This window comes from Vanessa tameamea, chromosome 16 (assembly GCF_037043105.1).
Source record: "Vanessa tameamea isolate UH-Manoa-2023 chromosome 16, ilVanTame1 primary haplotype, whole genome shotgun sequence".
In the NCBI taxonomy this organism is placed as follows: Eukaryota; Metazoa; Arthropoda; class Insecta; order Lepidoptera; family Nymphalidae; genus Vanessa; species Vanessa tameamea.
In genome coordinates, this window is record NC_087324.1 from 8,169,357 (window position 1) to 8,182,792 (window position 13,436).

Sequence of the window (13,436 nt, forward strand, 5' to 3'; positions counted from 1 at the left end):
AATTATTATTTACTATTAAGCATTTTTGTGCCACCTTTTTATGATTTTAATGATGACGTTGTATAAAATGTTAATAATTATAATTGATGTTCTTTAAAAATTTTAACTAAAAATATAAAGACATGTGAATTATATATTTAACATTAAAATATATTCGTATACCAAAATAGTTTCGCATTTTAAAAATTAAAAATTGAAACTGTTAATATTTATTGAATTAATGAAGGAATATATCCTTTGAGAATTTGTGTAAAACATAATGAAATAAAAAAGCATTAGGTCTAACCTGAAATTTAATGTCATTAGATATATATTTTGAATGTCAAATTAATGTTTTACAAATAAATTATGTTCAAAACCCAAAGATTAAGTAAGTTTTATTTCTAACTTTATATCACGGTATTTATTTTCTATTAAAAACTTTGCCCTACAACAACAGCTTAGCCTTAACAAAAATGGTGCCGTTCAGCCAGCCACCTACATAGTATTTACCTAAAGATCTCATCAAAACATTCAAATATATTGATTAGGTTAGGTTGGAAGTAGGAACATAATTATGTATTTGTTTAAATAAAATGTTAGTAATTAAACTTTCAGCAAATATTGTAACGTAAAAATAGCGATTTGAAATGTTGTTAGGCCGCTGATTGAATATTGCTACTGGGAAAAAAGACTTGGCTCTTTATTGAATAACTAATTAAGCTAGTCCCCTTCAACAAATTACATGGCCCAAGTTCATTTCGTTTAGTACGTTATGTATTATATAATATATTAATAAGACAACTACATTCTATATTTTTCTTGTTCATTTTCTTTTATTTTTTAATAAAAGTGTTTTCAGCGCCATCTATTTTTTCACAACATAAACTGGAAGCTAACTAGAAGTTATAACAAGGTATTGTTTCTTCGTCTAGTACTACATTAATCTGGTAGGTGGCTCTGCTACTTGCAATTAATTGAAAAATATGATGACATTGACAGCTGACAAGAAAACACTTTTGACATATATTAAGAAAAGGAAAACTGTTTATTGCAAAGACCACTGTCTACTACTCGGAGCACTCGGCTTGTATTCATTAAATGTTTACTTAAAACTTGTGTAAGTTGATGTTGTTCCGCGTATTGTTAATAAAAGAAAAGGTCTAAATAATTTAGATTGAGGGTTGTTTATATTAAATATTTTAATAATATATAATTTAAATTAAAATGAATAGTTTATGACAATACCGCTTTTTTAATTAGATTAAAATATAATTTTTTAAATCGATTTGATTTATATTTATTTATGTAAGTACTCTAGGTATCAACTTAAATTAACGTTTGTAACTTAAAATAATATTTTTGATTTAAGGTTTAATGAATAAATAATATTATTTATCATAATGAAGTGGTGGTTCGGATTTTTATTAATGTTGAAATATGTTTCTGCGGAGCCTACTCCCATAGTTTTATGGCATGGAATGGGTAAGTTCAAGCCATTCCCTTATTTTGTAAAACTATTCATAAGATAATTATTTTTGAAAATTACTTATACAATGTATTTTTTTATAGGTGACACATGCTGTTTAGCATACAGTCTTGGTCTATTCAAGTTGTTTTTAGAAAAACAAATTCCTGGAGTTTATGTAGTTTCTCTAAAAATTGGGAATTCTACGGTGGAAGATTTAGAAAATGGATATTTTATGCATCCAAATAAACAAGTGGAATATGTTTGTGAAACACTGGCCCAAGATCCAAACCTTCAAAATGGATTCAATGGTATTGGATTCTCACAAGGAAGTCAATTCCTGTGAGTATTTTTTTGATTTGAAAAATCATTTATATTGTAATGTACATAAAGAATAGTGATCTTATTTATGTTATTAAAATATTTTTAATCATATGTGTATAGTTCAAAAAATACTTATTAATTGCTTCATAAAAAATATATAAATATCTGATGTTAGCTAATACTTTCTTAATATTTCAATAAATTTTGTAATATTAAAGTTCAAAAAACTTAAACAATTATACTGATTGAACACATAATTTAATTGTATGTAAATTAAAAAAAAAATGGTAACTAAGTACCTGTGAATGTTAATGTAAATGCTGATTTATATACTGATAAAATACTGCATTACTATGCTATCAGTATAGTATAGCACATTCTAATATGTGTTTTTATGAGTTATTGATAAAATTATGTATAAATATAAGGTTCACAATTTTAAGTTTTTTTTAAAACTGTCAATGACAGTATTAGAATATTTAGATTGATGAATTATATTATATAGAAGTATAATAAGACATTATTACACTGTATATTTTATTAATAGTACTTATTTTACATGTTGTAACTAACTTTGTTGTAGTATAATTATTTAATTCAAATTGTACTGATTCCATAATGGGCTTCACTGAATACAAAGCTAAGTCAATGCCCTACCTTGGCCATGAATTGTTTATTAATTCAAACAATACTTTTTTATTTTAACAAATAGTGGACTTAAATTTTGTATCATATTAGGAATGTATTGTTTACTACAGAATTTACTAGGGTTATTTAAAAAAAATACTGGCTACTGGTACAAGCATAAAGTTGACTTTTTTTTTACCTCCAAAAATGATGGCTAGTTACAGCCATCATTTTTGGAGGTAAAAAAAAATTGTATTCGAAATTTAAATATTAAAGGAGTATTGATGTCAAGCACTTACATAGAAAAAGTATCAATATTATGCACATGTTTGGATATAATGTTTGTAATACAGTCTGTATTACTAACATTTTGTTGAGTGACATTGTGTAATGATAGCACAAGTTAACAATGTTTACATTTTAAGATGTCAAGGTATACTGTTCATTGTATAGAAAGACTTTAAACTATTACCACAAAAAAACAGTAATGTCTTAAAATCCCTTTTCTCAGCAATTCCATTTATTTGACACATGCAGATTTTAAACACGTGTGGATTAATAATTGCGGCTTTGAACCCTATTTTGGCTCTTATATATCAGTAACATACCAGTCCCACGATTGGCCAAAGTCTCTCTTCTCGAGGAAGAAAGTTTGAATTTTATTCATTTATTATTCCAAAACCCTGTTTCATGTGGCAGACAATACAATACAAATTACTATTTGACAGACGAGCAGTGGTGCAGCGATGTGGCCACAAATTGGGGCCAATAAAGAATTTGATCACGCTTGGTGGCCAACATCAGGGCGTGTACGGTCTTCCTCACTGCTTTGCTTTGCAGCACGAAACTTGTGACTACGTTCGGAAATTACTCAATTATGCAGCATATTACAGGTATTTTTTTCTTTATTACTGTATATATATGTATAAATTTTCTTTTACTACAGAAAAATTCGTTTGACGAATTATTTATTACTTAAACTTATTACGACAAAAGTTTTACGAGCTTTTTTGAATTGTTCTATATTAAATAAAATAATAAATCTTATTAAAAACCTACTTTCTATTATCATAACAGTATTCATTATTAGCACATTACACATAGATTTGTGCTTATATTATATGAGAGTCTAAATTTAAAATTAAAACTACGAAGCGCAAGTATTATATAATAAAACATTTTCGAACGTACTGCATCTTCTGGTAGAAGTTTTATGCCCATGGCTCAATAGATTTTTCAGGACGCTTTATAAAAAAAAAAAATATATTCGTATAGATAGAATAACTATTGCGAATTTAAAACTATGATCATCTATGATAAATATTTATTATACAGTATTCCTATTAATTGTAACAATGAATTTATGCAATAGGTACATTGTACGACTGACAATTACGATTACCGAAGAGATAAATTATGACCATGTTGTATAATAATAGGAAATTCTTAAGTGCATATACAGACTCATGTAGTTAAGTAGATATGTATCATTTGTACGGTGACGAAATAGAAATATAGATTGTGGAAGTGAGATGCCGATGTATCTTTATGACTATCTTTTAAGAACTTTAAGATCACTTCTTCAGTAAAGTGTAGTATAATATGTTGAATTTGTGCAAGGGATTCGTTTTAAGAAAACACTAATTTGTCTTTGGTATATGTCACTTTCAATCACGAAAGCGCGCTTCTCCACTTTGAATGATTATCGTATTTAGACACAATTTAGATTATCACACCGAAAATATCCAGAATCAGACCTCCTGTCCCCAGGTTAACAATAAGACAGTTTGCTAATCTATACTTATATTATAAATGCGAGTAACTCGGTCTGTCTGTTTGTTGCTCTTTCACGGTCAAATAGATTTAGATTAAATTTGGTTTTATACCAAATTTTAGCAAGCTTGAAGTCCAAACATAGGAACGACATAGGCTACTTTTTATGCCTAACACCTGACAACTTTCAGGGGTTACTAAAATTCGAGTGCCGCGGTCTAAAACTCGTGCTTTTATATTTTTGTACATTATTATTTCAAAGTTAAAGTGTTCGATTTCAATAATATTTGTCAAAAAAAAAATATATTGTGCTAGAATTAATCGTCGTGCCGCCGCGTCGCCGTAGATAATTAAATATCGATATTCTAAATCTACTTATATATGTGCCTTTACGCAACACGTTTACCGAATACCAAAATAAACATACATCCTTGTTTTGTTGTTCTTAAAAGTATATCACTTGGAACTTGTCGATGTTTTTTTATTTAAATGTCATCCTAAAAAAAAATTATCCTTTGAACTTCGATTATCAAATCTTCATTATATAGTAAGTGTTTTTTTTTAAACTAGTATCATCTGTGTAATTTACATTTTTTTTTTACAAATTTGAGTGTTGTTACTAAAATAATTATGACATGTTTCAGTATGCATTTACAGTGTACAAAATCATTTAAATAATTAGTCAGGACCGAAATAGTGCTAATTCTTTCTTTCCTGCTAAAATATATATAATAAGTATTTAATGTGTTACCATTTGCAACAAAATAATTGTCAGTAAAATGTTTCGTCAGTCTCTTAAGGAAAATGTTTTATTGACGCATCCTTGCTTAATTTCAACACTGCGAGTGTTAAGTGTATATATGTATGCTTGAATAATATCTCAGACGTAGGTCACACGAGTTAGTTGTCCAGGCAGAGGTTATCGTATATCAGTGTTTATATTACAACGAGCTCGGTTGAATGTTATTTTTGTAGATATTTTTTAATTTCCACTAACAGTGTTTATGGTTTTTATTTTGAAATTTTATCGTAGAAAGTACTTTGTCATATCTTAGCCTATATACAGAGTGTTTGTATTAAAATATACAGTGTGTGTGAGTACGTTAGAGCCTCTAAATAACTGTTGACCTAAGGCCTACTCTCATTTTGAGGCAGAGGTCATTGTTCGCTGCTCCAATACATAATAAAACATAATAACATAATCAGCCTGTAAATTTCCCACTGCTGGGCTAAGGCCTCCTCTCCCGTTGAGGAGAAGGTATGGAGCATATTCCACCACGCTGCTCCAATGCGGGTTGGTGGAAATACAGAGTGGATACACATGGTATCCGCACGGTGTTTTCCTTCACCACCGATCATGAGATTAATTGTAAAAAATTATTAAGCACATGAAAATTCGGACGCGTTTGCTCGGTGTGAACCTGCAATATATCTAGTACTAATATCTAGTACTGCCTTTATATCAGTATAGTTTAAACTTGTGAATTCTGTACGAAGCATTTGATTTTTTTAAATTATTTATTAATAGCTATGTTTATAAGATTTGACCTTTATATTAATGATACATTAATGAGACATTTAATAACCCAGATAAGCTTAGCGGTTATTGTTTGTCAATATTTTATCTTCTACTAGCGACACGCCCCGGCTTCGCACGCGTGCAATTTATTAATAAAGAAAATAATATTAATTATAATGTAAGTTATAATGTAATGTTTAAATATAGCACTTGGGTATAATGTAACTTTCTATCGGTGAATAAAATATAGAATTGTTTCATTAGTTTTGGAGATTATCCCGTATAAACATTTTTTTATATAATAGTATTAAATATAAGAGAGGAATTAATGTTACTAGTTTTATATATTAAGACCAAGTCCATTTAAGTTAGTCAACTCACGTTTATATTCGAGTTACATACTGTTTTATATCCAATATAGAGTTCAAGGCGCTCTGACAATTAATCTTTTATATATTCGATTAATAGCAGCGATAAATTATTTGAATTCAAGTATCTGTCGCCTTAGCTTTTAAAATTCGATATGTGTTCGACCTGAAGTAACCTTAAAGTCATACTCTTTGTACAGAAATAATTTATACAATAATTAAACTTAATGAACTACATCATTGGGATGATGAATGTTGTTTATTGGATATTTTTGGAAATCAGAAACAAAGTATGAGATGAACTTAGAAAATCACTAATCACATGGAAAATAATTCGTTTATAAATCGCATCTTGGAGTGTACTAACAATATTTCAGTGCTTTATAAAGTCCCCCGTTTTTCAAAGCTTGTTTTTTTTTTCTCAAAATTCATTAAGAAAAATATATAAATGATTTACAAGAATAAGTGCTATGTGAGTAATCACGATCGAATCGAATCGTAGAGTGTTGAAAACCGACTTACAGTGATATATAGACTTAAACGCAAATTAATGCTTGCATCTAAATTTAAGCAATAACACTTTTTAAATGATTATTATTGTCATGTCGCATATTGGTTTAAATTTCATCATTTTGAGTTTCGTACTTGATTTACGGTGGTATACTATTTATTTATTTATAATACAAAACTGTATACATATCACATTACAGGACATGGATGTCCTAATTCGATATTACAGCACGTTTATTAAAAATATTTAAAATAAGTCTGTACATTATATATGATATAGTCCAAGTGGCTATAGTTGTGAGTTCACTCAAGCTGCAATAAAACAAATCTACCCTGTCGGCTATGACGTTGACGGTACGTAACGTGCGCGTCAGTGCTATTTTGATGCGTGGAACCTTTAAATTATATAATCATTACAGCCTAAAGTCGCATATCACTGATAATTTAAGATCGTGTTCTACTTTGTATTTAAAGTATTATTCTCACAGAAAAGCTCTTCTGTTTGTTAATTACGGTAGTAATTAAATAGTAAATATGGAATTATTGTTTTGAATTGATGTGATTATTTATTACAGCTGGGTTCAAAACTCCCTCGTTCAAGCTACGTACTGGCACGATCCACTAGACGAGAAAAAATACGCGAAGAACAGCGAGTTCCTCGCAGACATCAACAATGAACTGCAGATCAACCAAACATACATTGACAATTTGATAAAACTGGAACACTTCGTGATGGTCAAATTCGAAAGCGACAGCATCGTGCAGCCCAGAGAAACTGAGTGGTTCGGGTTTTATGCCCCCGGACAGGCGAAAGATCTTATAACTTTACAACAATCAGCTATTTACAAAAAGGTTTGTATATTTTTTTATTTAACACTAGCAAAACACTACAGACATTGGCCTGCCTGTGTCTGTTTGTAATTGTCGTGGCGTTCAGTTGAACCGTAGATAAATTGTTATGCTGCAGCGCCAACTAACACAAAATGAAGCTTCTCCATAAAATATGTCTATTTTCATTCATCAGTCAAGTCTCAGTCTATTAAACGAACAAAACAAACATATTTCAACATGGATTCCAATATATATGTATATATATATATATATATATATTATAAATGCGAAAGTAACTCTGCCTATCTGCCTTTCTGTATGTTGCTCTTTCACGGCCAAACCAGTCAACCGAATTTAGTGACACTTGGTTTGAAGCAAGCTTGGACTCCAAGGGAGAGCGTTCACTATTTTACTATGCATGAGTCCTGACGACAACGAAAGTAAGATATAGTCGTCTGTTCTTAGAAGCGTGTTTTACGACCGAATTACACCGAACTGTAGAACTGTAAATCGGTAGATAAACAGAAATTAAACAAAAATATTAAAAAAATACCTTATTATTCTACATATGCATGTCAGCGTTTAAATTAGTTATGAGAATATTGTTGAATCTTAAAACATATTTTTTTAATTTACAATATTTGACACAAGGGACTCAACATCGTAGCTCCCAAGGTTGGTAGCACATTATCTTGCCAATATTTTTCGGAAGTGGTTATCATTTTCATCGAGTGGTCTATTTGCCAGTCTACCTACATATATGACATAAAAATAATAATAAAGTTATCTATGAAAAACATCGACACTAAAACCCGACTAATTACTGCTTGTAAGTACTCTATAAAGAACGCGGTGTTACTCCTTGGAAGAAAATTTTTCGAGTCATACAAACATAACGTAATATCAATTTAATATTGTTGCCAGTCGTGAAAACAGGTTCTTACGCGAACGATCTTTAATTCAAACCGCGCACGTGCGAAATATTTATACAGGACATTCTACATCCGTTTATTCCGTAGCTTCGGTGTTTTTATTTGTATTGTAGGAGTGGGAGGCGTAAATAAAAAAACTACTAAACCGTTGGGAGTTTCTAATTTTAAATATTACCAATATTTAGTTTATTAATATCTTCATTAAGTGGAGTATACATATATATGAATTGAATATAATAATAGATTTTTATACACTAATTACACAAATTTGTCAAAGCGTAAATACTATAAACTTAATGTTTATATAGAACTTTATTGATGATAGAATTTTTTACGAGGTGGTATTCAAAATTTTCCCTCTAAAAAAGGTTTGAAAGTTAAATATATGTGACGAAAAAACTTATAAAAACGAATTTAACGACTTGTCACCTATTATTAACTCAAATACCTTTTTTTTTCAACGAGTTTAAGCAAAGAAACCCGCTTTAAAAAAAAAGAAGAAAATATTAGTATTGTAATTATTAATCTTGTATAATTCCAGGATCGATTGGGCTTAAAGAAAATGGACGAAGCTGGGAAGTTAGTTTTCCTTTCGCAACCGGGCGATCATCTTCGTTTCTCTGAAGACTGGTTCATAGATACCATTATAAAACCATACTTGCTATAATAACCGCGATAAGACTGATCAGCAAAATAGAAAAAAATCTCATTAATGATCTTATTAAAGAATTTAATTATGCTTGAAGTGCAATTATTAAACAGTTATTGGCATTAGTTAGATAAGTTATAACGATCAATATCCTATTAACTTTGTTGTTATATAAGCTTGTGTTAAGGACGTTGACGTGAGTAAACAGGTTCCCTGTCCAAAATTAGGTCACGAGCATGAATTGTATGTGATACGCAGGACAGGGAGAGGGTTAAGTAAATATATCGTTTGCTTAGTTTTTTAATATAATGGTTATCAAATAAATAAATATATAACAATTGTTGTTTTGTTTATGTTGTGTGTAGACATCCTTTATATTATAGGTGGGTACATTGTATAGTAGGCGACTGCCTCGTTGTTACGGTTCCTAGCTAGGCCTCAGTTTCCCAGATACTGGAATCGAACCCTAGGTTGGGCTGATATAGTTTTTTTTAAAGTCGAAGTCTGGTAGTTGGAAGTGTGAACCGTACCTCATAAAGCTCGATGCTCTCTTTCGGTCGAGTCAGATTTGCCGTCCCGTCGGAATTATATGTAGAATGGACCCGAGTTTATGCACACACTCGAGCACTATATTATGTTCTGTGTAGCTGGAGAGTAAGAGAGACCAGACCAGAGGGAGTTAAGACTGGCCACTGTGTCTGAAATCGGCCATCATCATTAGGGCAGAAATAAACTATTTTATTAGAACTTCACCTTTATTTATAATTTCAATTTAAAATATGACCAAAATAAGTATAAACATCCAAAACAAAACGATAACAGAGAATTAAATCAAAACATTAAATCATGATATCTAAGTTTCCGTGAAAAGGAATTGCATACGCCAAACCTTTTTTTTTTTTTAATTTTACTAAATAATCAATCAACTTGTATTTGAAGCAAGATATTTTAAACGAGTTTTAAAATTAAGTTGTAACATTCATTCAATCATGTTTTCATCTATTTCGTGGCGTTTTACAATTATATCAGGCAAATCTTGCTGCGCGTGCGTGACGTACACCCGCACGTACTTATTGTGTTCAGAACTTCGCTTAATAAACGGTGCATGTGCGCCGCGCAACTTGTGTAGAGGGAACCTTAATAGGCATGATAACATGCAACGTTCGGCTATTTTGTAGCTGTAATAATAAAAAAAATCTTTGTATTTTTTAAGTAAAAATTATAAGTGGTCAACTTTGTCTACAGACAACTTCTCGTATTTGTAATACACTGGGAATTTACATCATTTAGGATTGAAGGACCAATAACTTTTAATATCTATCCAGATGAGCTTGCAAATTTGCTCAAAGCTAGATCATCAATACACGCATCTACTATGCGTTAAATACACTAATAGTTAAAATCGCTCTTACTCATAAGGGTTAATACAGTCCATACGAATAACTTGGTACCCCTGTTCCTGAGCTTGAATTTTAGATTTCTCAGCTAACATGGTGGCCACACCCTGCCTACGAAACTCCGGTAATACGGCTAGCATTTTCATCTATATGGCGGCGTATTAAAAGAAAATTACTTTATTAAAATATAAATTATATAATTATTAAAATAGGGAAATTAAATATTATTAAATGAAATATAATAAAGCATTAAATTTTTGACTAACCTCAAAAACTTCACGTTGTTTATATATATTCCAAAGATTAGGCGTTTCTTGTAATTTCGCGGTGAAGTAAAGAAAATCTTTGGTATTAGGATCCTGTCAAAAAGTTATGAATATGACTAGATTAAATGCAATTTTAAAATGTAATTTTATTCGATAGATATAGGACTAATATCTACGAGTATACGCTATATAAGAATACGGTTAATATTTTTAATAGTCAAAAGCGTTTGTTATATTCCTTTGCTTTATAAATTTATTTAAAAATATATGTACAAGTGAGTATTGGATGGAATAATTAATAAAGCTTTGTACTACTTATCGTATTGTGTAAATACTTGTCTGTAAAACGCATAGCTGCGCAGATTTTTTGCGTCCACTGAACTAGATACGAAGTTCATACAGATCCCTGCAGCGGTACCATCTTCGGTTTTAGCGAAAAGCGAATTACCTGTTAAAATATTACTATACCTAAGTATATTTCCACAATGATTAACTTTTTAGGGTATTTATTAATATTAAATACATATCTATACAATTGAATTAAAATAGCTTAAACTTCCATTTTTAAATATTAATAAAACATTAATAAAGTTTAATTTTCTGAAATAATTTCCGTCTCGAAAGACTTTCGCTCACTTTCTTATTTTTATATATTTCATTTAAAGTGTCTGTGTTATAATGACTTTAGATTTACCCTGCTTCAATATGCCGGTGAGGTATTCGTCAATTGCTCGATCGTCGGAAAGGTCCATGTTGCGCGCGCGCACAAGAACATGTTCTCTCAGGTAATATTGCTTTATCATATCGATCGCAATTCCATGATTACTGCTTTGAACGGGTGAAATGGTGAAAGTATGCGGCTGTCGAGAAAATAAATCAGCTATAGATACTGACAAATAGCTATACTTTGTATTGCGATTTTCTAGTTTGAAGATGAAGTGATTGAATCAATGTAAGAAATTACTGAAACGAATAAAATTGGACTGAATGGTTAATATTTCGTATATGTAATAGGTATTCTAGTATATTTACCATTTACCAGCTGACATATTACCTACTTCTTTGTCAACATCTAATTTTAATCATAAAAATATGAATTTAAAAGATATTCGTTCATTAAATATGAATAAGTTTGTTTTAAATATACACCTTATGAAATTCAGTTTCCGCTTGCGGCTTTGCCGGCGTGTGAATGAAGTCAGGAGGGGGCTTTGCAGGTGTTAGGGATAAAAAGTAACCGATATGTATAATGCTATACCAGACTATAATTTGTCTGTTGTTTTATTCCGATCTGTTTAGCCGTTCTAGCCCGATTGAGTAACAAACATCCATCCTTCCATTTGCGTATAATAATTTATAATATTAGTAAGATTATATTTACTCTCAGATTATAATTTTGATCTATTTAATCATAATAAAAAAGGTACTTTTAAGGAGAAAAAAATCAATTAATTTGGGTTATCTCTTAATGATTTTCAGCTGATTAAAGTTCAAGCTAATTTCAACTATTAGCTGCTAATATATTTGTGCTTAAATAGACATAACTACTAAATATTTAACACACTATTACACAATATTTAGCCTACCTTTTCTAGGCGAACCAAATCTTTAATTCCAAATAGACTGTGACATTTTCGTACAAAACAAAACTGTAATTCAATATTTTTGAGATTTCTTGTAAATAATGATAACATTGTAAGATTTATCTATTATTATTTTTCAAAAAGATATTTATATATTTTTTCACAATAATGACGTAATGTGACAGTTTAATTGAATGATTATATTCTTCTTGGTTCAGTATCATTTATAACGACGAGAAAAAATCACGAGCTATAAAGCGTTTGGCTCATGTATGTGTAGGCGTGTACAATGTCACTTAAAAAAAAAAAAAACAATTACATAATTTAAATATGACGGCGCATGGTGCGCCATCTTGTTTATTCATACTGGTTGGAAAAGAGTGTCAATGGAAGTTGAACGGCGCTCTAGGGAAGCGTCGCGTCGAGGGTAGCGCGGGAGCCATCTTGAATCGACAGTTACGTTCAAGATTTCCCGCGCACCACGTATGCTACGAATCGCTAATTTCCAACATTATCTTTATTCTTTTGTAATATAACAATATAACTTATCATGAATAATCCTGATATTGCCAGTAAAATGTCGATAAATACATAAATCAATCAAGTCAAATTGTAATGTAAATGATTAAAAATATATTCTAAAATTAAATCCAAACAAATAGTTTTTATTGTTCATATGTAAATAATTATATTCATATAAGCAAGATACAATGTATAAATGTGCTCTAGGATTTTCTTAGGATTAGGATCTTAGAATTCACTAACAATTATTTTACTGAAAAAAATCTCAGCATTATTTAAATGTCATAATGAATAATTTATCATTTATCTGGGATATACTCTTTAAACAGTTTCCATTAATATAGATACTTGTGTAGTCCACTAGGGAGGACAATTTTATAAAACACCCCTAGGCGTTTTACAAAGTTGACCATCTTGCGCCTACAAGTCTTGTTTCTTTATAAATAATTAAGAAGAATACGAAAAAATATTTTACTTCATAATTTACTTGTTAAATCAACTGCATTTAATAATAACCATCATATTATAGTAACTACTAATAACTGATACCGATAACAAATATTACGAGCATTTAAAATCTAATTGTAAAACTTACTCATTACAAGGAAATGAGAAAATATTTTTATGGTCGCTCAAGTAAGAGTATGGTCACTCATGATATTTCCGCTGATAGTAATGGAAACTGATT

At 30.1% G+C, this 13,436-nt stretch overlaps 2 protein-coding genes across 2 annotated transcripts; one reads left to right on the forward strand and one right to left on the reverse strand.

The window, feature by feature from the left end:
- The first annotated feature begins 1,027 nt into the window (after positions 1-1,027).
- Positions 1,028-9,267, forward strand: LOC113402942 (palmitoyl-protein thioesterase 1). Its single transcript, XM_026643317.2, has 6 exons — positions 1,028-1,099; positions 1,352-1,464; positions 1,552-1,789; positions 3,127-3,291; positions 7,144-7,420; positions 8,873-9,267. Exons 2-6 carry the CDS (start codon positions 1,383-1,385, stop codon positions 8,996-8,998), a joined length of 888 nt encoding a protein of 295 aa, XP_026499102.2. The 5' UTR covers positions 1,028-1,099; positions 1,352-1,382; the 3' UTR covers positions 8,999-9,267.
- A 620-nt stretch (positions 9,268-9,887) lies between these two features.
- On the reverse strand, positions 9,888-12,416 carry LOC113403070 (uncharacterized). The gene is made up of 6 exons (XM_064217341.1): positions 12,230-12,416; positions 11,338-11,503; positions 10,979-11,091; positions 10,644-10,736; positions 10,393-10,523; positions 9,888-10,158 (listed from the first exon to the last, which is right to left on the reverse strand). The coding sequence occupies exons 1-6, from the start codon at positions 12,335-12,337 to the stop codon at positions 9,960-9,962; spliced, it is 810 nt and encodes a 269-aa protein (XP_064073411.1). The 5' UTR covers positions 12,338-12,416; the 3' UTR covers positions 9,888-9,959.
- Between the last annotated feature and the right edge of the window lie 1,020 nt (positions 12,417-13,436).